This window comes from Daphnia magna, linkage group LG6 (genome assembly GCF_020631705.1).
Source record: "Daphnia magna isolate NIES linkage group LG6, ASM2063170v1.1, whole genome shotgun sequence".
In the NCBI taxonomy this organism is placed as follows: domain Eukaryota; kingdom Metazoa; phylum Arthropoda; class Branchiopoda; order Diplostraca; family Daphniidae; genus Daphnia; species Daphnia magna.
This window is the reverse complement of record NC_059187.1, coordinates 5,968,942-5,990,837: the sequence shown is the minus strand read 5'-3', so window position 1 is coordinate 5,990,837 and position 21,896 is coordinate 5,968,942. Positions and strand designations below refer to the sequence as shown.

Below are 21,896 nucleotides of genomic sequence, written 5' to 3'. Positions count from 1 at the left end.
CGAGGGACTATTATAATCAGCCCCCAAGACCGCAGCAGCAACAAACACCGCAATACCCACCACCTACTGCAAACAACCCCTTAACAAATAACACCGCAACCGGTCAGTTAAACGAGTAACCACCGATAGACATGTCGGGCCAAACGGTGGAAACGATACTAAGCCCCGCCAATACGTAAGAAGTGTGCAAAATAAAGTCGGACCTCCAAGAATAACACTAAAAGCAGGGGAAGTAACATTCGAAGCCCTTTTCGACAGTGGTGCAGGACGAAGCTTACTAAACAACAATTTATACTCGGCACTCGGTGGAAACGTAGTGAATTTTTCTCCAGAAGTAGCGGTAGAGCTATTTGATATAAATAACAGGCGCTTAAAAACCCTGGGTACAGTAACCCTTCAATTTCAGCTAGTGGACGAAGAAAGTCCCGATCTCCTAGTTCAATCGTTCATCGTAGTGGACGATATTACCGAGAACTGCGTACTAGGTTTAGACGCACTCTACGGTCACAAGTTCATGTTCAACGGCAGTGAGAAGACGATTTATCGGATGAGAAAACCGGATCAACCTACTCATGAGCCCGTTATGATAACTCCGCGCAAAATTACTATTCCTCCATACACAGCCCAAGTGGTGGAGAGCGAACGGGGGGGCGGAAAGCTACCCCCGAACATCGCCTGTTCATTTATACCAGCTCCAGAACTCCCGAAGGGAGTCCGCCTGGATCCCTTCGTTTCGAAGAAACAGGGGTATGGATTATTTCGCATCGTCATTATCAACGAGACCGACAAACAAATCACGATACCAGCCTTTCGAGTATTAGGTACAGTAGTCTTCACCGAAGAAAAAACACAGCACACAGTTGCCTCCTGCTCCTACCAAAACACGCCGACTGACCCCAACGTCTTCGACGAAGCCCTGGCAGAAATTCCGAGCAAAGAAAAACAAGCCCTACTAGAGCTCCTCGAAAATCACGCCCATCTGTTTGCTTTCAAAACAGAAGATCTCGGAAAGACAGGACTAGTCAAGCACACGATCGACACGCAAGGCAAAGGACCTATCCGCTCACGCCCCTATCGGAACTCCCCACGAAAAAAAGAAGTCGCGGAGGAAATCATCCAAGAACTACTCAGACACAAGATTATACGACCATCTGTTTCTCCATGGGCATCGCCCATTGTTTTGGTACGGAAAAAATCGGGAGAAGAAAGACTGTGTATCGACTACAGGAAACTAAATTCCATCACGAAAAAAGACTCATTTCCGCTGCCAAGAATCGACGACGTATTGGACCTCCTGCAAGGACAGAAACTATTCTCCACCTTAGATCTCGCTTCAGGGTACTGGCAAATAGAGATGGATGAGCAATCCAAAGAAAAGACTGCTTTTATTGTGGACAATAATTTGTATGAATGGAATAGATTAGCATTCGGGCTAACAAACGCCCCAGGAACATTTCAACGTTTGATGAATTTTGTGTTAACAAGCGTCCTCGGTAAAAGTTGCCTCGTTTACTTAGACGACATTATAGTATTTTCCAAAACCATCGAAGAACACGTTCTGCACCTGCGAGAAATTTTTGGACTATTGGAGAGAGCTAAGCTAAAACTCAAGTTATCCAAATGCAAATTCTTGCAAGAGAAGGTAAATTATCTTGGCCACATCATATCAGCCGAAGGAGTAGCCCCCGACCCCACCAAAATTGAAGCAATAGCCAATTACAAACGCCCATGCACCGTGAGAGAACTTCAATCATTTCTAGGACTAGCCTCATACTACCGTCGGTTCATCGAGAAATTTTCAACCATAGCACACCCCCTACTAGTACAGTCAAAAGGGCAACCCAAAGATGAGATCAAATGGGGATTGGAGGAGGAAAAAGCCTTTGAAGCCCTCAGGAAGAGCCTGATAACAGAACCAGTACTGTCATACCCGGATTTTGGTAAAGAGTTCATAATCTTCACGGACGCAAGCGATCACGGACTCGGTGCCGTCCTATCTCAAGAAATCGACGGAAAGGACAAGCCAATTGCGTATGCCAGCAGACATCTTAACGACAGTGAAAGAAAATACTCAACGGTAGAAAAAGAAGCAGCAGCCCTGATATTCGGGATAAAACGTTTCAAATATTACCTACAAGACGAGCCCTTCGTGATAGTAAGCGATCACCGGCCACTGCAATGGCTTCAGACCTTCAAGGATGAAACAGGGAGACTAGGCAGATGGTCGATAATGCTCAGTAACCTAAAATACACGGTACGATATCGGCCAGGACGGGTAAACGAAAACGCCGACTTCCTATCACGGATTCCAGTGGCAGCCGTGCAAGTACAGCCCAAAGACGCCGATAGTATAACACAAGCCTACTCTCACCCGGAGAGTCAAGCTTCACACTACGCTTCCCGTGTTTCCGATCCAGCCAATGCAAGATGCTTTTTAGCTCATTATGGACTATACAAAGGGAAGAAGATGCGAGTGGTCTACGACGCCGCCGCTTCTTTAAAAGAAAAGTGTCTCAACGATTCGATCATCAGTGGGCCAGTCCTTCAATCTCCTTTGGCAGCAGTCAGTACCCGCTTTGGAGAAGGAGACATCGCTTGGGCCCCGATATTGAGGCCATTTTCAGCCGCCTCCGCCTTTCCATCGAGGGCCGTGATTATTTCTGTTCCTTATGGCAGGAGAAAGAAGACAACGAACCGATCATCTGCTGGATGGACCGACTTCCCTTCGGAACCACCTGTTCCCCATTCCCGGGTAGGAAACAATACTGCCCATTCTTAATCCGATGTTGATTTTAGGTCGGTTCACGTCGTAAATGCGTTATAAGTTACATGAGATTGGTCCATGGTTCCAAAAATATTGGAATGTGGTTTTTCAAAAACCAACTCAATTCCATCCTGGGCCATTCTTAGAAAGTTAAGTTTTAACGATGCATGTATCCCGCTACTAAACCAATGTCGATACAATTTCGAACCTTTGCTGTTGTTCAATATCGACTAGCCAATAATAATCCAATGTCCAAAACCCAAATTTCAACGATGTATATATCCCAATATTTATCCAATGTCAATACAATTTCGAATTTTTGATGCTGTTCGATATCGAAATGCCAATAGTACCCCAAAGTCAGAAACCCAAGTTTAAACGATATATATATCCATGTACAAATCCAATGTTGGTATAATTTCAAATTGTTGCTCTTGTTCGATATTGAAATGCCAATAGTATCCCAAAGTTAGAAACCCAAGTTTAAACAATATATAAATCCATATACAAATCCAATGTTGGTACAACTTCAAATTTTTGCTCTTGTTCGATATCGAAAGGTCAATAGTATTTCAAAGTCAAAAACCCAAGTTTAAACGATTTATATATCAATATACTAATCCAATGTTGGTAAAATTTCAAATTTTTGCTCTTGATCGATATCGATAAGCCAATTATAAGCCAATATTGGACAAACAAGATTAAACGATCTTTATACCACGATACCAACCCAATGTCGATGCGATACGAATTTTTGTTGTTGTTTAACGATAATATTATTGATATGTATGTATATATGTATAGTTTTGGGGTAGAAGTCGGGGAACGGTAAAACCCTGTTTTTGGAACTGGTTTTTGGAACCGGGTTTAATTTTAGCAAGGAATTTTTAACATAGGTCCTACGATGTTACCTAGTCTCGTCATTCGATAACTGATATAAGTGCAGAATTCCATCATTGGCCGAGCATTGGCTTGCCAATAGAAAACTTGTATTTTTGTGGATCAATCCAAGCCTATACGAACATCGGATTAATTTTGGCGAATGTTGTTTCCTGCCCGGGTATATAGCGAACAATAACATAAATTCGAAATTGTATCGACATTGGATTAGTATCGGAATATATAGATCATTTAATCTTTTCTTCCTAATTTTGGTTTAGTATTGTCAAATTGATATCGATCAACAGCAAAAATTCGAAATTGTTTAAACATTAGATTAGTATCGGGAGATAAACATCGATTTCTGACATTGGTTTACTGTTGGCTAATCAATATCGAACAAGAGCAAAAATTTGAAATTGTACCAAAATTGGATTAGTATATGGATATATTATTCGTTTAAACTTCGGTTTCTGACTTTGGGGTACTATTGGCATTTCGATATCGAACAAGAGCAAAATTTTGAAATTGTACCAACATTGGATTAGTAGATAGATATATACAGTCATGCTTGGAAGTTTCTTTAGCAGGCTAATCGGTCTATATCCTTCTATTTCTTTTTGATGGAGGGGATACTTTGGTGCCTACCGTACCCCTTTATGCTATTCCTATTTCTCTTTCTTTGCAACCCGCGAAAAAGGTGCAACATTAAATGTAGGAAAATTAACTGAAACGTAGAGGAAGAGAAGAATGGAAAGAAAACGAGGGTATGGTAGGCACCATAGTATCCCTTCCGTCAAAACAAAATGAAAGGATATAGACCCATTTGCCTGCTAAAGAAACTTGCAAGCATGACTGTATATCGTTTGAACTTGGGTTTTTGACTTTGGGGTACTATTGGCATTTCAATATTGAACAGCAGCTAAAGGAAGCCGGAGATATAGGACCGGTGGAAATAGGCCCCGACGAAATAGGCCCGGCAAATAGGACCGGACGAAATAGGCCCACTTTAAAAATATTTTTAAGGTCCTATTTCTCCGTCAAATGGGCCTATTTCTCCCTTTTATTTCTAAGTTCCATAAGGTACTCTGAAATAATTTCAAAAAAATTCGACCTATTCTCCATGAGAGAGAAGGCGGAATAATGTACGATACTTCCGCCACCGTTTATATTCATTGCCATAGCTCAAACCACGATGAGTGAAATTCACACATTGCCGTCTAGTTATTCATATGTTAGTTAACCGATTTGAGAGCCTTGAATGCGTCTCCCCTCTCTACCGATGCCAATGCCAGTGCTCGGGTGAAGTAGGAAATGAAACATATTTGATGAAATAACTCTTTCGAATATATTTAAAACATTTTCATTAATAATTTAATGTTTTTAAAGCACGAAACGAAAATTACTTTTAATTTTTTTGGGGCTGACGCGCTGCCCAAGCCGGCAAACCAGCCAGAAGGGTGGTCGAGCGGTGGGACTGCCCGCACCCGTAGGAGAGGGGTCAGTGCAGGGGGGGTTTACCTGGGCCATACCATAAGCACCCATGTTTTATTTTTCGCTTCTAATGTCAACGGGTGGTCTATCGGTCAGCAAACTGGGCTGCCATTCGGAAGAACCGGTGTTCGAATCTCGGATAAGTGAAAGTAGAAATTCCAGAAAAATTATTTTGAAAAATAAATAGCACAACAGCATCAAGCCCTGCAATACCAAGCGGATACATGTTGCATTAAATAAATCACCGGTTGGGCTTTACACGACGCTTGTCGTTTAAAACATTTTTGTAAATTATTTAATTTTTTTAAAGCACGAAGCGAAAATTACTATATAGTTTTGAATACCAAAGTCCAGTTGTCTAAGATTTCCATCAATCGGTAAAAATGTCGTGGTTCCATAGCGTCATGAAGATTGCATCATGTGTTAATCACTAACCAGCGTTTAATTTTCAACATGAAAATTATCAAATAATTTTAATACACAAATTTTTTATTATTTAAAATTTAAAAAAAATTATTTAATGTGTTCTAACATCTATCCATTTTGAATTGAATATAATCCATTTTTAATTATTGAAAATACACACTCGTTTAGCAGACGAGTCATCAATAGCGTGGTCATCCGTCATCTTAATAACACACAACTTGGATATTATTTCGCTCTTTGGGATTTTGTATCGGTAAAACTTCGTTACATTTATACCAGAAATGCTGTCCACAAAAATCTTTAGCAGTTTTATAATTGAAGATCTAAAGTTTATTTGTAGCTTAATGCCAGACCAGCTCTGATTGGATTTGTATCATTCTCTTCCATTTACGATGGACGCTTAAAAGATTCTAAAGTCAGCAAGGTAAGTTTTTAACACTGTTATTTATATTTAATACAGACTAGTTTAACCCTGTCTCTTTTCTGTTTTCCTGTAATCAGATTCACCATGATTATCCAGCCTGTTATTCATCACATGATGCAGGTATTTAATTACATAACAGTTGCTTAAAGCAATTCCTTTATTCAAGTATTTATTCCATAGTTGTTGTTGGTGCTCGTGGAGCTGGATTTTGTGCAGAGTTTGGTTGACTCGCAGGCATCATAAATCTTTAATAGGTGTTGTTCGATGTAAGTGCCCATTTTCTTCTTCACTCCCCTGTGGTAATTTTAAAACATGTGATCAGACTCTTCATTTTCAGCTTGATGAAATGAATCCTATCAAGTTACGTTATAGGGCACAGGAATCCCTTTCTGGAAGTCCACAGCTTTCAAGGCACTCTTCCGATTAAAAACATTATGGTCTGTTTATTTACATTTTGTCTTTCTTAATTTCATAGTTTGAAAATCCTGGAGGAATCTAGTGATTCAATATCCCTTTCATTTGGCGGCACTGGCAAAGTTGTTCTGCTTGTCAAGCCATTTCGTCTTGATGTCTATGATGAAGACCAACTAGTCATCTCTGTGAATGCAAAAGGCTTGCTGTACCATCACCTGCACTATTCGTCGATGCTTCCGAAATTAATAAATTTCATGATTGAATCTATCAAGTAAGATTTTCTGTGTAATAGTACAATATAATAGTGCAAAGACATTTTTAAATATCACAACAAATAGGTTTATACATTTAAAAATCATTTAAACAATTGGTTCACAATTCGTCATCGCTCTCGAAGGACATGTCGTAATTATCTATGTTTTCGTCGTTATGGTTCAAAGGATGGTCAGTGACTACAGTTGGGAATGAGGTTTTCAGTTATAATACTATTTCCTCCAGTAGTTCCACGGTTGATAACTAATAATAATAATAGATTGATATGGTTATTTAACAATTATTTGAATCATTTTAGTTATTACCTCATTATCCTGGTACCGTGTCCACAAAGCAAAAAGGATGGAGTTCTTTAACTGTGTCTCCTTCTTCCTATGGGCCTTGAACTTCTCGTGAGAGAGAAGCTTCTGTGATAGCTTTACGTCTTGACACAGCTGCTCCAGCACCAACGTCATCTTGTAAAACGGGAGATTTGGGCCACCCGCCAACTGGTAGGAGATAAATAATGAGTAACACTAACTTAATTAATTAGTTTACTGAAAATACCTTGTTCCAGTCATTGTGAAGCCCTTCACAATCGTTATTTGTTCTCAGAAGGAGATTGAAACAGGACCAATGAACAGGAGTCCAAAAACGGCCTTGAATCCAGTTTCGCTCCATATAGTCCATTAATGTCTCCAGTATTGGTGGCACCGATGTTCGTAACGAGTCAAACACCGAAGGTATTTTATCGGCTATACAAAACAGAACATTGAAATTTAATTTTTTAAAATTCATTGAAAAAATGTAACCTGGAAGATAGGCGAGGCAAAGCAGACGAAAAACGAAGTCGCGAACAGGATTGGGTCCTTTTTTGTTGTACTCGGTCGACAGGTAAAAATCGAAGATTTTCTTCATTATTGCCTGGCAACAATGGAAATTACATCCCAAGTGGAAGCAAGAAGGAAACAGTTTTCGGACTGCGACAAAAACTGCGCGTTCAAAATCTGTCACAATCCGTTCAACTCTGGGAAGGGGCATGATTTTCTGAATAAGGTAAACAAAATAAGTTAATGCGTTGAAAAATAAATTGAAATGAATTGATTGTACCTTTAGTTTTTGGAACACCGCTATATAGTCAATAGCTCTTCTTCGACACATGCAACAGAAAAGAAGCGGCACTTGCTTTAAATCTCCTTTCTCGTTCTTTATTATTCCGTTGATGGAGAGTAACTAAGTTAGAAAATTTTTTTTTAGATGATTCACTTTAAAAGACGAATTTTTAAAATACCTGTTTTATGGGATCCCTGATGAAGTGGAATGTCGCATCTAGGAACCACGTCTTGCAGTCCTCCAACTGTCTCTTCATTACTTGTGTGAAAAACAGAAGATGGCGAGCTTTATTTTTGCCATGCCCAGCGAAGACCTCTCCTTGAAAAATGTCTGGAGTGAAGAACTCTACGTGGATCTCAAAAAATGGCTCGTCTTTCCTAGGATAAGGAGGCATAGATTTGGATCTCAAATATATGCAATGAGTAAAAATCTCGGTAAAAATGTTATAATTTACTATATTAATGATTGCAATGATAGGAAAAAGCATGACCTTAACCGCCTAGTCGCATTTTCTACATCCGGCATATCTCTCCCTGCCATCTCCTTGTTCTTCTTCAATTCGTCAAAAATAATCCTTTTGGGGGGCTTAAACTTCTCTAGTAAGGCTTCCTTTTTGGCGTTCTTAAAAATCGGAATCTTTCAAATAAGACAGAAATTGAATTAATTATCAGTTCATTGATTGGCTAAAATTTACAGGCTTACTCGCTCGTGGTTCCCATGGTCTGGCGGATGATTATGATGGACTCCACTGTCTTGATTGTGTAACTTTTCCTGGAAGTCTTCTTGGCTGTATTCAACAAGGTAATTTCTTCCCGACCGAATTTTTTGAGTTATTCTCGCTTTGCAGGGGTCTTGAGGCCGTCGGGTTGAGCAACGCCAAGTAAAGGATTTACCGCTAACACGTTTTTTTGTGCAGCAATAACCTAGGCAGAATCAAAAGTAAGTTATCAGAAATCATCACTTTTGTTATAATTGGTTACCTAATCCATTTGTTAACTTGTTTTTTTCTTTGTTAGATCCGTCAATGTGAATTTTGTACACTGGCTCCTTCGGTTCTTCAAATGAAGATTGCTGACAGAAGAAAACTAATTAATGCAGAAATACCATTATAATTTTTCATCAAAAATTTCTTACTTCCAATGTTGATTCAATTGGTTCCACAGGTGGCTGAGCTCTTACACCATCACTGTCGCGATTTCGCCTTGAAACAGATGGTTCAAAGACATCAGAATCCTATAACGGTTAAGGATAAGAACGGTAAGTGAAAAATTAGAAATAAGTTCATTAAATCTGGTATTATGAGTTAAAGAACACTTACGTGTAGTGGATATTCTGGTTCGACAGAAGAGTTGTCTGGTTGAATGCGTCGTCTTAGTCGTGGTGGAGCAACAGGCGGAGTAGCAGTGGGAGATCTAAGCTGCGAAAGAATTAAAAGAACAGGAGACATTAATAAAGAAACAATAGGAGAAGACTGTGCCCTTGGAGATTCTCTATGACAAGGAGGAGATGGTCTTCTCTGAAGCGGAGGAGATGGTGTTCTTTGACGAGGCGGAGATGGGATTCTCTGACGCGGAGGAGATGGTGTTTTCTGAATATCAGCAGGAGCAGAACAAACAGGACGTCGTCTGGATACATGGGAAGGATCTAGAATCTCCGGACGCTTCACGGTTCTTTTCGGGCGAACAGAAGCTCTTGAAGTAACCGCCTCAACGTCGTTTCCATCACAAGAACCACCTGCAACACTTGCCACTGCTTCACGGACTTCTTGACACTCACTTGCAGACCGTGTACTATCAGCATCTGACAAAATAGCATTCGCCTAGTTAAAAGAGCAGGTTGAGAGAAAAGTTATCGAAATGATTACTCAGTATTAATAACAAATTAATTTTGTACAGTATCCTGCACAAAAATCCGAACACCGATTTAATTTTTTAAAGCCACCTATTGGCGGGGTAGTGGGTTTTTTATCTGTTTTTCTTTAAGGGGGAGGGTAGATGGGGTGATGGACACGACAGGGTAGGGTTGGGTAAGTCTAGACATTTTTAAAAAGTGCCTTAAGGTATTACGCTTTAAGGCAAGTTACAGGTCGCGACATTTTTGCAACCCCCAGGGTGGTGTGTTTTTTTTAATGACAGTTGGAAATTTAAGGCTTGGGCTGGTAATGTTGCTTACCGAAACAATTTAGCTTATGTTCCAGCTGCCTGTAAATGTTTACGTCGTTGTCAATGGCGTGGGTGTAGCCTTTCTTATTGTGATGCTGGAGATCGATGTTCGATTCCAGATGAGGCGATGAGTTATTATGATTAACTTACGAGGAATTCTCTTTCATATATAAAACACATCTTTATCGAGCAATATGTGCTTTTTTTTTTATTAAATAATTTTAAAAATAATAACTCCTTAATGTAATATAATAATATAATCCTTAGATAATCCACTTCGTTCTAAAGAAATTAACAATCCCAGCTCATTCGAATGAAGAATATTATAACGATACTATATATTTCACAATTCCTTATCGGGAATCGAACACTGATCTACGGAGTCGCAATCAGAGGCTCTACACATATGCCATCGGTACCGACATAATTGTGCACAGGCAGCTATCTAATTTATTTGGGTAAGGAATATTACACAGCCTCAGTCCAACATTTCCAACTGTCGTTTAAAAAAAACACACCACCCTGGGGTTTGTAAAAATGTCCCAACCTGTTGCTTGCCTTAAAGCGTAATACCTTAAGGCATAAAAAAATGTCTAGACTTACCCAACCCTGCCCTATGTGTCCATCACCCCGTCTGCCCTCCCTCTTAAAGAAAAAAACAAACAAAAAACCCTTTACCCCGCCAATAGGTGGCTTTAAAAAATTAAATCGGTGTTCGGATTTTTGTGCAGGATACTGTACTTACAAGGGGATCATCGCTCACATCATCTGTACGAATCTGTACACTATCAATAGAAACACACTTTGCACAGCGGTAGTTGGTGGAAAATTCTTTCCAGGTGCGTGTGCCACCTCTAGCGAAAACAAATCCGCAACACGCACGGTGAAGTGGAACTTTACAGACAAGACACCGACAGAACTGTTTCCGACTCGAAACGACACAATCACAGTGAGAACACTTCGAATCCGAAGAGAGATCCATGGTGAGTACTACTTTGCACAAGACTGAAACAGAGACTATTGCCTTCCCTGAAATGTTCTTTCATTATATAGGAAGTGTATCATATGGAGGAGGAGCCACAGGACGTTCCGGTGGTTTCCGTTCTGAAGTGTGTGTGCCGCTCCTTCGGGAGCTGTCAGTGGCTATGTAAGATAAAGGCTCCCTAGGGAATATGTGTTGAAAGCGGCAAAACTCTTCTGATGGTACCATCAAAGAGAGAGAAAGACATCAGATGAACATCGAGGTTATTCTGACTTACCATCACTGATTTTAAATTACTATCCTGTTTATTGAGTATCTATCCTGTAACCGATCCCACCACCACCCCCCAGACCAGAATTTGATAGTTCTAGGGAGAAGTTGCAGAAACTTGGAGAAGGAGAGGGCTCAATGACGGCAAAGGAATTCAATAAGATGAAGCTAAAGCTAGAAGCGTAATACCTTAGTTCAAATGAACTTGTGTCTCTTTTCCTAATCTTTTTTTGTTTCTAATTTCTAGGGAGGTTTTGGCCACATAAAAAAAAAACAGTTGCTATGCATGAAGTTTTCTTAAGCAGACTGGAGAATCATCCCATATTCAGAGCTGATACGAACTTTCGTGTTTTTCTTGAATACGAACAAGATGTAATGAACGAGTGTACCTTGTCAATCAATTTCAGAATCAACTCTAGTAATGCCTTTGAATATTCACAGTTGTCCGTACGAGGAAAAAACAAAAAGGAAAAACTGTTAGATCGTTTTCTACAACGACTGAGAGATATTGCTTGGGTCTACATAAAAGGACGTTGACGAGTTTTTATTATAATTACAATCCAACACTCCTACGATATCCATTTGCATTGGTATAATATACACCATCTTGGGGAACAGACCCTAAATACAATCAGAAATTGTATAACCATGACTACTTAGTATTATTACACTCGTGTTAACTTCATTACAACTAAGTTACCTTGATAGATTTTCCATCGGGAACATTACTTTGAACATGTTTCAGGAACTTTCCACTCTTCACACACAAGCAGTAGCCTCCACAGATATCCAGTCCTTTGAAGACTCTAAAATAAAAAGGGAATTAAAATTGTTTAATGAAATGTACGAGAAACTTTTTTCTCATTATCTTATACTTCTCTAATTCAGCTGACATTTCTCTACTGGACCAGTCTCGATAGTAGCTTACTGAACGAATACCTAGTGACATTCTGGATAATTCCTCCAAGTCTTGTTCGATGGGAAAGATATAATTACTATGCCATTTTTTCATCATGCAACAGAAAAGCTGCTCGCAAGGCTTACTAAGATTTTCTTTTCCTTTTTGTTTCCGTTGTAGAACTGGAAGCCCATTTTTCCCTGGAAATATAACAACAATTTCTTAACAAATCATTGAACAAGAATAGTTTTCTTATTATATTTACTCTTTTCGTACTTCTTGAATCCCACTGCCAGCTCATTTTCCCTTTCCGTCAGGGACGAATTCGGTAGTACATCATGTACTGGTTGAAAAGTGTTTCCTCTAAATTTTCTGTTTTGCTCCAGTAATTGAGCTTGCAGACGAAGAATTAGAGCTGAAAAAAAAGAAAGAAACATTACATAATGAATACAATAACAATCATTCAAAGAATTACCAGCATACTTAGCCTTCAATTATTCAGTTTCCATCACTAATTAATTAAGTTAATACTAACGAAAAAAAACTATGCAGAACATGTGCTTAATTAGTCTCTTTATTTTTTACGTGCTCACTGCTCAGGCTATCTTCACACATTAATTAGTACAACTGCGAGCGCTAGATGGCTGTGGGTCGAAAAAAGAAAAAAAAACGAGGGAGCAAAAAAAAATTTTTTTTTCTTGGTAAAACGAATTGCCATATAATAATAAAATGTACACATGTTGAAGCTATTTTTATTTTTTTATAAGATTTATATTTTTTATTTGTAAAATAAACGCTGAAGTTGACGATGAGCAGATGACGCCATCTTCATGACGCTATTGAACCACGCTAGTGACGCCACTATCACCGATAGATGGAAATCTTCAAAACCACATTTGGTATTAAACTATAATAGAAATTTTCTTTTCGTGCTGTATACATATATTTGATCAATTAAAAAAAAAAGATCCATTTCGCCAGGGTAGTTCCACACCGCTTTATGCTGTTGAGCTATTAATTTTTCAAAAATATTTTGTAAAAAAAATTCTATTTCGACTTGGCCGAGATTCGAACACCGGCGCTTGGGAATCACAGTCCGAGTTGCTGACCACTACACCACCGGTTGCTAATATGAAGACGGGAAAACATAGGAGCGTATGGTTTGGCCCAGGGAAACCCCCCTTCACTCACCCCTCTCCAATGAGTGCGTGCAGCCTCCCCCGCTCGACCACCCTTCTGGCCGGCTTGAGCAGCGCGTCGCGTCAGCCCCGTTAAACTCAAAACTTAAAAGTAATTTTCGTTTATTGCTTTAAAAAACATAAAATTGTTTATGAAAATGTTTGAAATAAATCCGTAAGAGTTATTTCATAAAATATGTTCATTTCCTACTTCACCCAAGCAATGGGCATTGGCATCGGTAGAGAGGGAAGACGCGTTCAAGGCTGATCCGCTAAAGGGGGGAGATGCGTTCAAGGCTGAGCCACTGAAGAGGGGATCGAGCTACGGAAGAAAAAAATGGCAAAGCAAGCACGGAAATTTGTTCATTTTTCAAATTAACGATAGTTGTGAAGTGAAAACGACTTTTGTAACAAATGAACTTTATAGTAAAAAAAAGGGGAATAGGTTCATGAAAAAATAAAGACGAAAATCGGTTAACTAACATATGAATAACTAGACGGCAATGTGTGAATTTCACTCATCGTGGTTTGAGCTACGGCAATGAATATAAACGGTGGCGGAAGTATCGTACATTATTCCGCCTTCTCTCTCATGGAGAATAGGTCGAATTTTTTTGAAATTATTTCAGAGTACTTTATGGAACTTAGAAATAAAAGGGAGAAATAGGCCCACTTTGACGGAGAAATAGGACCGCTTTAAAGATATTTTAAAATGGTCCTATTTCATTGGGTTCTATTTCGTCCGGTCCTATTTGCCGGGCCTATTTCGTCGGGGCCTATTTCGACCGGTCCTATATCTCCGCTAATCCAGCTAAAATTTGGAATTGTACCAACATTCGATTAGTATATGGATATATATATCGTTTAAACTTGAATTTCTGACTTTGGGGTACTATTGGCATTTCGATATCAAACAGCATAAAAAATTCGAAATTGTATTGACATTGGATAAATGTTGGGATATATATATCGTTGAAATTTGGGTTTTGGACATTGGATTATTATTGGCTAGTCGATATTGAACAACAGCAAAGGTTCGAAATTGTATCGACATTGGTTTAGTAGCGGGATACAAGCATCGTTAAAACTCAACTTTCTAAGAATGGCCCAGGATGGAATTGATTTGGTTTTTGGAAAATCACATTCCAATATTTTTCCAACCATGGACCAATCTCATGTAACTGATAACGCATTTACGATGTGAACCGACCTAAAATCAACATCGGATGAAGAAAACAAAATGGTCAGTATTGTTTCTACCCGGGTGTGCTTTTTAAATTTGTTATTTTTAATTAAAATTTTTGTTGTATTTTTGAAATTTTTGGTCTAAATTAACGATTAAACATGAAAATGAAATTATTGTTTTGTAAATTAGTATCTATAATCAGTAAAAATAATGTAACTGTAACCACGTACTAAATTTAAAGTAACTTTGGTTTTCACTGGGAAATTTTTTCTAAGTTTTTAACCAAATTCCGGAATTACTCCGGAAAACATATTACTTCATATGTATAGAAATAGCTAAGTTGATAAAGCGTCTGGAAGATGAAGTTGTTATATAGTAGTCCAGGGTTCAAATCTGGCAATTCCGACTAGGTTTGTCTTTACTTTATATTACGATGAATAAAACCATTGTTTTGTTTTAGGCTACTATTTAATTTTTGATGTTGAATGTTGGTCCAATGTTGTTTTGTGCCATAATTGGCTGCATATCGAAATCGCACATCGGCCCGGGTTATTTCCAACTTGAGTCGCCAAACCTTGTCCATTTCTCTTATGCCACTACTGATAAAATTATTCCGGATAAACACTGCTCGGCAATGTTCTACCAAAATACATTTATAACATTGGTTAGGTGTTCAATTTTTAACATTGATACAATGTTGTTTTTTGCTGTAATTGGCTGAAGATCAGAATCACACATCGGCCCGAGTAATTTCCAACTTGAGTCGCCAAACCTTGTCCATTTCTGTTATGCCAATATTGATAAATTAATCCCGGATCAACACTGCTTGCCGGTGTTCTACCAAAATACATGTGTAATATTCGTGGGAACTTTGGATGGACAGCAGCACCGTTCGAAATTGGATTCGGGCCACCGTGGCTTATTAACAAATGTTTGCCACCAAAAAGTGGCAAGCAACTTTATTCAACGTCTAGTTTGCTGGCCTTAGCCCCCATTTTAGGTTCTGATGGTGTGTTGCGACTCGGAGGGCGAGCTGGATGCGCGAAGTTGCCGTGCGACCAGCTGCATCCTCCCCATCTTCCTGAGAGCCATCCGTTCGCAGAAAAGATCATTCACGTTTTCCACGAGCGTCTCAAACACGTCGGAACGGACTTTCTGCTCACTTACTTCAGTCAACATTTTTGGGTCACCAGTGGAAGAGAAGCAGTAAAAAGAGTCCGTCGTAACTGCACCATCTGTCGGTGCAACCGGGCCAAACCTGGTGAACAATTAATGGGAGACCTTCCTGATTCCCGGTTTGATTCTGGTTCTCTCTCGTTTACCCGAACTGCTGTCGACTTATTTGGACCGTTTGACGTTAGTCTTGCCCGGGACCGAACGACCAAACGCTGGGACATATTATTTACTTGCATGGTCACGCGCGCGGTCTTCCTAGAGCTCGCTCTAGACAAGCGATTTCCTGTTGGTCATACGAAACATTATTTCTTTATACAGGAAACCCGAAGTCATTCATTCCGATAATGGGACTAACTTTATCGGCGCCGAAAGAGAGCTGCGCGAGGCCGTAGAAGAAATGTACGCTTCCGAGGCGATTCCAGATTTCATGAAGAAGGTCAACATCAAATGGACCTTCCAACCACCTCGGACACCCCACTTCGGAGGCGCCCACGAGTCACTAGTTCGTTCCACCAATAAGGCGTTATAAAACAACCTGGATTAAGAAAAGAGCACCTTCCGCCATCCGATGGAGGATCAGCTTCGCACGTTATTGTATGAAGTAGCAGGGCTATTAAATACTTGGCCGCTGTCATAAGACAGTTCTGATTCGGTGGATTTCCGCCCGTTAACCCAAAATGATTTTCGAAATCGATCGCCAACAACCTAACCGCCAGCTGGATCATTCGACGACGCTTCAACTCGAGAACACTATCGGTATCTGCAACGAGTCCTGAATCTCTTCTGTGATATGTGGAAGACTGTATATTTGCAGTCATTGGCCGCCGGAAAGAAATGTTCAAACAGCCAAACCTAGAGGTGGGCGACATCGTCTTAGAAGTCAACAAGGGATTCATCCGTGGTGAATGGAGTATCTGCCACGTCGCAAAGGTTTTCCCAGGTGAAGATGGATGTGTCCGAGCTGTCGATGTTCAACTCCCGACCGGAATCTTCCGCCAAGGGATAACTGAATTAAACCTGTTGGAGTCCAGCTCGTCCGTAAAAATGGACTTGGCGGAGGATGGATCGCCGAAACACGTTACGTGTGAATTTGGCAACCCCGAGCCATTTTCCGCTGTTCTTTAATGGCTTCCCCTTTCTTTAGCCTTCCTTTTATTTTGACGTATAGTCTGCTCTATCGCGTGATCGTCTCGCACGAACTCTGAGCGTCACATTTCTGTTCTCAGTTATTTTGACTTTTCTCAGTGTTTAACCCTCCAGATTGCAGAGAGAAAGTGTTCTCTCCTTCTTGCATTGCTTCAGGTATTTAAAATTATCAATTGTAATATGTGTAATTGTGCTAAAACCCTATCTGTATCCAGTTGACGTCTTGGTTCTGACTTTTAATTCTTCTTAACTCTTAACTTTTAATTTAAAATGTTTTAGTTTAAGTTAAGAGTCCTTACAATAGTCAGTTTGTTCTTCGAAAAATGTAACAATAACAACCTTCCCCACCAACCAGGCATTGTAACAAGAGTGCAAGCCAACAAAACCGTTCAACAGTCTTGGGGTTGAGATTCGTCCTTGCAATCTCAATGACACCTTTGTCAGCGCTACGAGTTCTCTTGCTGGTTGCACTGGTGGCAGAAATCGACAGCAAAAGTTTACCCATGGTGGCAGGCAATCGTGGCCATCGACTAGACATTATTGTCTAATATTCAAAAACTGTACAGGGATCGTTGGAAATGGGTTCCGTCTCCTTTTTCTCATATTCCCTCAATTATTTTATCTGGAATTTGCTCGGTGGATGGCGGTTCGATACCAGAACAAAATTGCTGCTTCATGACCCATAGGGGGCTGTAATTAAAAGATGTCTAATCATAGTACTTAGCAAATAATTGTGTGTGAATACAAGGTACTTTGAATCGCACCTGAAAAGATGATCATTCAACTAATAGCTTTTTCTTCCATTACTAGCAGAGGATGCTTGATCAAATTTCGTGTAGCTCCTTCCATAAGGTTTAGCAATTGATTGTACAATGGTTCTACAAGAAACGGCGTTGGTGTCATGTCCAAAGGGAGTTAGGCCGATTAGTTTACGTTTAAACCATAGTTTAGGCCTAGGGCGACATCTACGTATTGGTAAAACGAGCCTCAGAGAGTCTTAGAGGTACGCAAGTCAACGCTAAACTGCACCTAGCTTCTTCCGCTTGTTACGTGACCTCGTGACTTGAATAATTACTCTCTCTCTATCGGTGAGATAGAAGACACAAAAGTAGGATATTGTCAAGGAGAGTAAACAGCACATGTGGTTGTCTTTGCCTAGAGACCATACAGTCGACGCTGTAATTACGAAAACTAAAACTTTCCATCAAGAATGATACTTTACCCCTAGATAATTATGAAATTCTTAAATAACCTTAAAAAACACAGTGATGGGGAACGGGCGTAAATTTAAAGAGTAGTGTAAAATCCGTCTTCATTTGTCCTAGCGAGAGTTCCGCTAGACGCATGAAAATTTGAGTATTGTTTTATTCTTTCAGCTTTTTATTCTTCTGTCGCAAATAAAATAGTAGTTCAATACAAGTCAAGTGTGAAAATATTTACTACTCTATAAAATCTTGGTAACTATGACCAACACTTGTTTGAACGATACCACTTTTTAATGGGCGAGTCATTCTTCCTTGCAAAACTTGTTCATTCGTTGTAGAAGCTATATCAATGGTAGTAATACTGATGGCGTACCGAAGCTGCAATGCAAACTTGAGAAAATTAAATGTTAAGATTCACCGTGTTGGGCAGCCCAAGATTGGAAGTAAATCTTTAGTATGACAGCTCTATCAGCAGAAAACACTTCGCCCTCTTCCTTAAAGTTGTAAAATTTTTAATTAACAATTTTTAGAAATTTTCTAAAATGTTTTGATTTTCTGGGATAACGATCAAATCAACCTGTTTTACAATGAGGATACCATGATTTTAGATCCAGCAACGTATGAATCCGCCATATTCATTCGACCAAACCCTTTTTCCTCTCACTTTTCATCAGGGAATTTTTTTAGAGTCAATTTTCTCCTAAGTAAGTTACTGCACAATAAATTTAGTTTAGCAGTATTAAACCTCTTTATCTAATTATAATTTAAGACTGCAGATAATGTTATGCTGTATATATTACTTACCACAATATTAAGTTTAATGTAAGGACATCATTTACCCAGCCCTGCCTCCGATATCGAAGTTGTCCTCGACGGGGCGGGGACCCTGATAATAGTAAATCGGGATCGGACGTCGTTCACGTGTGGCTTACTTACACAGACGAAATTGTGTGAGAGGGTGAGTCAAGGTACACCAGACAGCCTATCTTCCATTCAAACGCCATCTGGACTCGACTAATTAGATGGACACGTGTAAAGGCCGGGAAAATAAAATAGGGACAAACAAAACAAATAAAATACGAGAGACGCACTATGCTGGTGCCACACGATATTCCCCCGCATCCATACACTCTGGTACAGAATTGGTGGAGGCTGCATCCAGCAAAGCGAAGTTTCAATTCCTTCAACGAAACGGGCCCCACTCTAATTTCACGTTGATTTTGCGAACAAGTCCACCTGGTCCTGGAAATATTTTCACCACACGGCCAAGGTTCCATTGACTCCATCTCAATGACGGGTAAATCTGAAATAGAATATATCTTACGGCGAAGTTATCCGTAAGGCTCTTCCATTTTGAGCGTCCAGTCATTGACTTGAGATACATTTTCCTCCAATGATCCCAGAAGAGATTGAGAAATCTCCGAAGATATCGATATTGCTCCTTATGGCAGTTTTTTCTCTCATACAGAAAGTTAAATAAAAATGCGATGCTTTTACTCACAATGTCCCATACACTAGTGAGCTCGAAAACAGACACGTAAGCAATAAAAGATGAACCTGTTCCAGCGAAAATCGACGCGTAATTTATTCGGCTGCTGTAGATCTGATTTATGTCTGTTTTTCTTAATGGTAGATGTCACGTCGATAATTAGAGAGCGTAATTATCAGCTGATCAGAAACCCAGTCGACTTTGTCAAATCTTGAATTCTTTCCGAGTCGTAAGAGGCATTTTGCCTAGTAACGTTCTGACAGCTCTTAATTTGGTCCGCTGTTTTATGTCTTTGATTGTGTGTGTCTATTCTATTCTACTCTGCATTCAGGTACTTAATTGAAATCATTTATTGTATAATGTATATTAATGTATTATATTCTATATTGTATTGAGTGAATTGATGCGTGATTTCTATTGAGTCACACTTGTATATTGACATCTCTGGTCATTGCCCACTCCTAATTGTGGACCCTGGGTAACATCTTATTTATATATGTTGCTTGAATGTAAATTTAATTATCTATATCGTTATTTAGGCACCAGTTGAATAGTCTAATACAGCTGTCATATTCTTTCACTCGTTGGCCCAAAGCTGCCACTGTTATTCTTGGTTTCATTGGTGATCGTAGAAGGACTCTGCAGGAAAGAAAGACAATGGCAAAGGGCAAGAAGAAGGCTGATCAAGCCCGTCAACCGCCTGATGAAGACACTATTGCTGGAAGAGGGAAGAATCGAAATGTCCAGGCCATTTATCAAAGACAAGCAGAAGATCTTGGCAAGTCTCAAGCACAGTCAACAGCCAACGATGATGGACAAGGACTCAACCTTCAGACCACAAATGCAAAAGGTGAAACAACACCTCAACACAGTAGAGCTCAAGATGCAGTCGAACGCGATGCTGTAGTTCCAAAATGCATTTAGCATGCCAGATGATCAACAAGCTGATAGCCGACAACGGTTCTCGCCGAGCATGTCACGGATTGGTTGACAAGCTCGACTCTATTTATGCAGACACTGAACGTCTTAACCTGTTGGCTGTCATGCCAAACGATGCAGAAGAGTATGGAAGACAAGCAGCCATCCAAATTGCACTGTTCACCCAAATTGAGACAGCCAAGAAAGACGTAGATGGATTCATCGATTCTCGTGCAGACGAGGCTTCTTCCATGGCTTCCTTTCAGCCTCTTTCCATCCGAAGTGAAGTATTACGAAACTGGACTCAAACGCAAGAATTCCATCAGAAAACTTCTTAAGCTCTGGCAGATGCGTAACAGAAAGCCGAAGAAGCTCAACGAAACGCGGAAAAGTTGCAGAAGGAGTCAGACGACGCGAAGAAGAAAGCGGACGAAGCAAACCAACAGGTGGTGAATTTAACAGGTCCTATTGAGAAAAAAAACTGCAAGTACAGTCATCAATGATGGACATCACGATTGGGGAGTCAAGAAAGCGGCTAGCTAAATTTCGAGGAGTTTATCACTTATTCATTAATTGTATGTATCGTCCATGTACACAAATACAGACCTCTGTGTGAGGAATCAGAAATCCCAAGTAATATTGTCATATTTACTCTAACAGGTTATGGGCCCAGCACCAGCCTTACAGAAAAGACAATTACTATGGATGGAAATTTAACTCTTGACGCCATCAGGCACATACAATGATTTGATGGAACACTCTTCCAAAATTGGAAACATTCCATGGAAATAATGTTTGAATTCAAAGACATCAAAGAGATTGTCGAGGTAAGCCCAACTACCACTAAGTCAAAAGCCAAATATTGTTAGTCTCAGACTTAACCATTCTTCATATCATCCCACAGGGAGAAGAATTATGTCCTCAGCCAACTTACGATGAAGTTGAAAATGAAAGAGTGTGTACTAACGAGGATGAAATTTATACATGGCGCAAGAAAGACTGTTATGCCAGACTGATAATTTTCAACAGCACGGATGAAGTACGACAAAAAGCGCTGTTAAACTGCAGAACATCCCATGAGATGTGGGGTAGACTGAACACCCAATACTTACAGAGGGCTGCGGATAACAAACACCTGTTACACAGAGAGTTCTTGAATCTCAGTTATATCGATGGAGACGACATCATGAACCATGTAACGGCTCTAGAATCCATGGCAGCACAACTCAATGACCTTGGGGTCAGTGTCACCAATCATGACATCATAACAAAAATTGTGTGTTTGCCTACCAACGCGTTTCGACAACCTTGTATCCTCGTGGGATGGAATGCAGGATCAAGAGAAAACACTAGATGCCCTTCGAGCACGCTTAGTTTCGGAAGAAAGGAAATATACTCTTCGAAAAGCACAAGCCGTGGGATCAAACATAGAACCTGCAACTGCATCATCTAATGCCGCATTCGTTGGTCATGGGATGAACAGCCACGGACGCTCACGTCCAGATATCAACTACGGAAGA

The 21,896-nt window shown here is 39.9% G+C and overlaps 1 protein-coding gene, 1 long non-coding RNA gene and 1 pseudogene across 7 annotated transcripts; 2 read left to right on the top strand and 1 right to left on the bottom strand.

The window, feature by feature from the left end:
• Positions 1-5,765: 5,765 nt before the first annotated feature.
• On the top strand, positions 5,766-11,832 carry LOC123473705. Its single transcript, XR_006647953.1, has 17 exons — positions 5,766-5,987; positions 6,065-6,107; positions 6,168-6,253; positions 6,463-6,672; positions 6,740-6,909; positions 6,973-7,165; positions 7,231-7,396; positions 7,473-7,709; positions 7,770-7,890; positions 7,970-8,188; positions 8,244-8,365; positions 8,463-8,705; positions 8,783-9,023; positions 9,091-9,601; positions 10,677-10,911; positions 10,982-11,362; positions 11,428-11,832. It is a non-coding gene; the product is annotated as an uncharacterized LOC123473705 (long non-coding RNA).
• LOC123473704 lies at positions 11,662-12,704 on the bottom strand. Of its 6 annotated transcripts, none has more exons than XM_045174944.1 (6): positions 12,562-12,704; positions 12,355-12,493; positions 12,177-12,278; positions 12,056-12,119; positions 11,881-11,986; positions 11,662-11,801 (listed from the first exon to the last, which is right to left on the bottom strand). In XM_045174944.1, exons 2-6 carry the CDS (start codon positions 12,377-12,379, stop codon positions 11,670-11,672), a joined length of 429 nt encoding a protein of 142 aa, XP_045030879.1. In that variant the 5' UTR covers positions 12,380-12,493; positions 12,562-12,704; the 3' UTR covers positions 11,662-11,669. The 6 variants fall into 6 exon arrangements, 4 of the variants coding, with proteins under 4 accessions (XP_045030879.1, XP_045030880.1, XP_045030877.1 ...); XM_045174945.1 differs by having other exon boundaries at positions 12,056-12,149; positions 12,225-12,278; XR_006647952.1 differs by having other exon boundaries at positions 11,704-11,801; positions 12,056-12,149; positions 12,225-12,278; positions 12,344-12,493.
• A 7,348-nt stretch (positions 12,705-20,052) lies between these two features.
• Positions 20,053-20,829, top strand: LOC116925050 (annotated as a pseudogene).
• The last annotated feature ends 1,067 nt before the right edge of the window (positions 20,830-21,896 follow it).

What these genes read in the sequence shown, in the direction of transcription:
- LOC123473704 (XM_045174942.1), bottom strand. Translation starts at nt 12,379, where the DNA reads ATGAGCTGGCAGTGGGATTCAAGAA. An exon ending in CTGGCAGTGGGATTCAAGAA is followed by an intron (nt 12,279 to 12,354) that starts GTACGAAAAGAG and finishes TTATATTTCCAG; the next exon opens with GGAAAAATGGGCTTCCAGTT. An exon ending in CCGATGGAAAATCTATCAAG is followed by an intron (nt 11,802 to 11,880) that starts GTAACTTAGTTG and finishes GATTGTATTTAG; the next exon opens with GGTCTGTTCCCCAAGATGGT.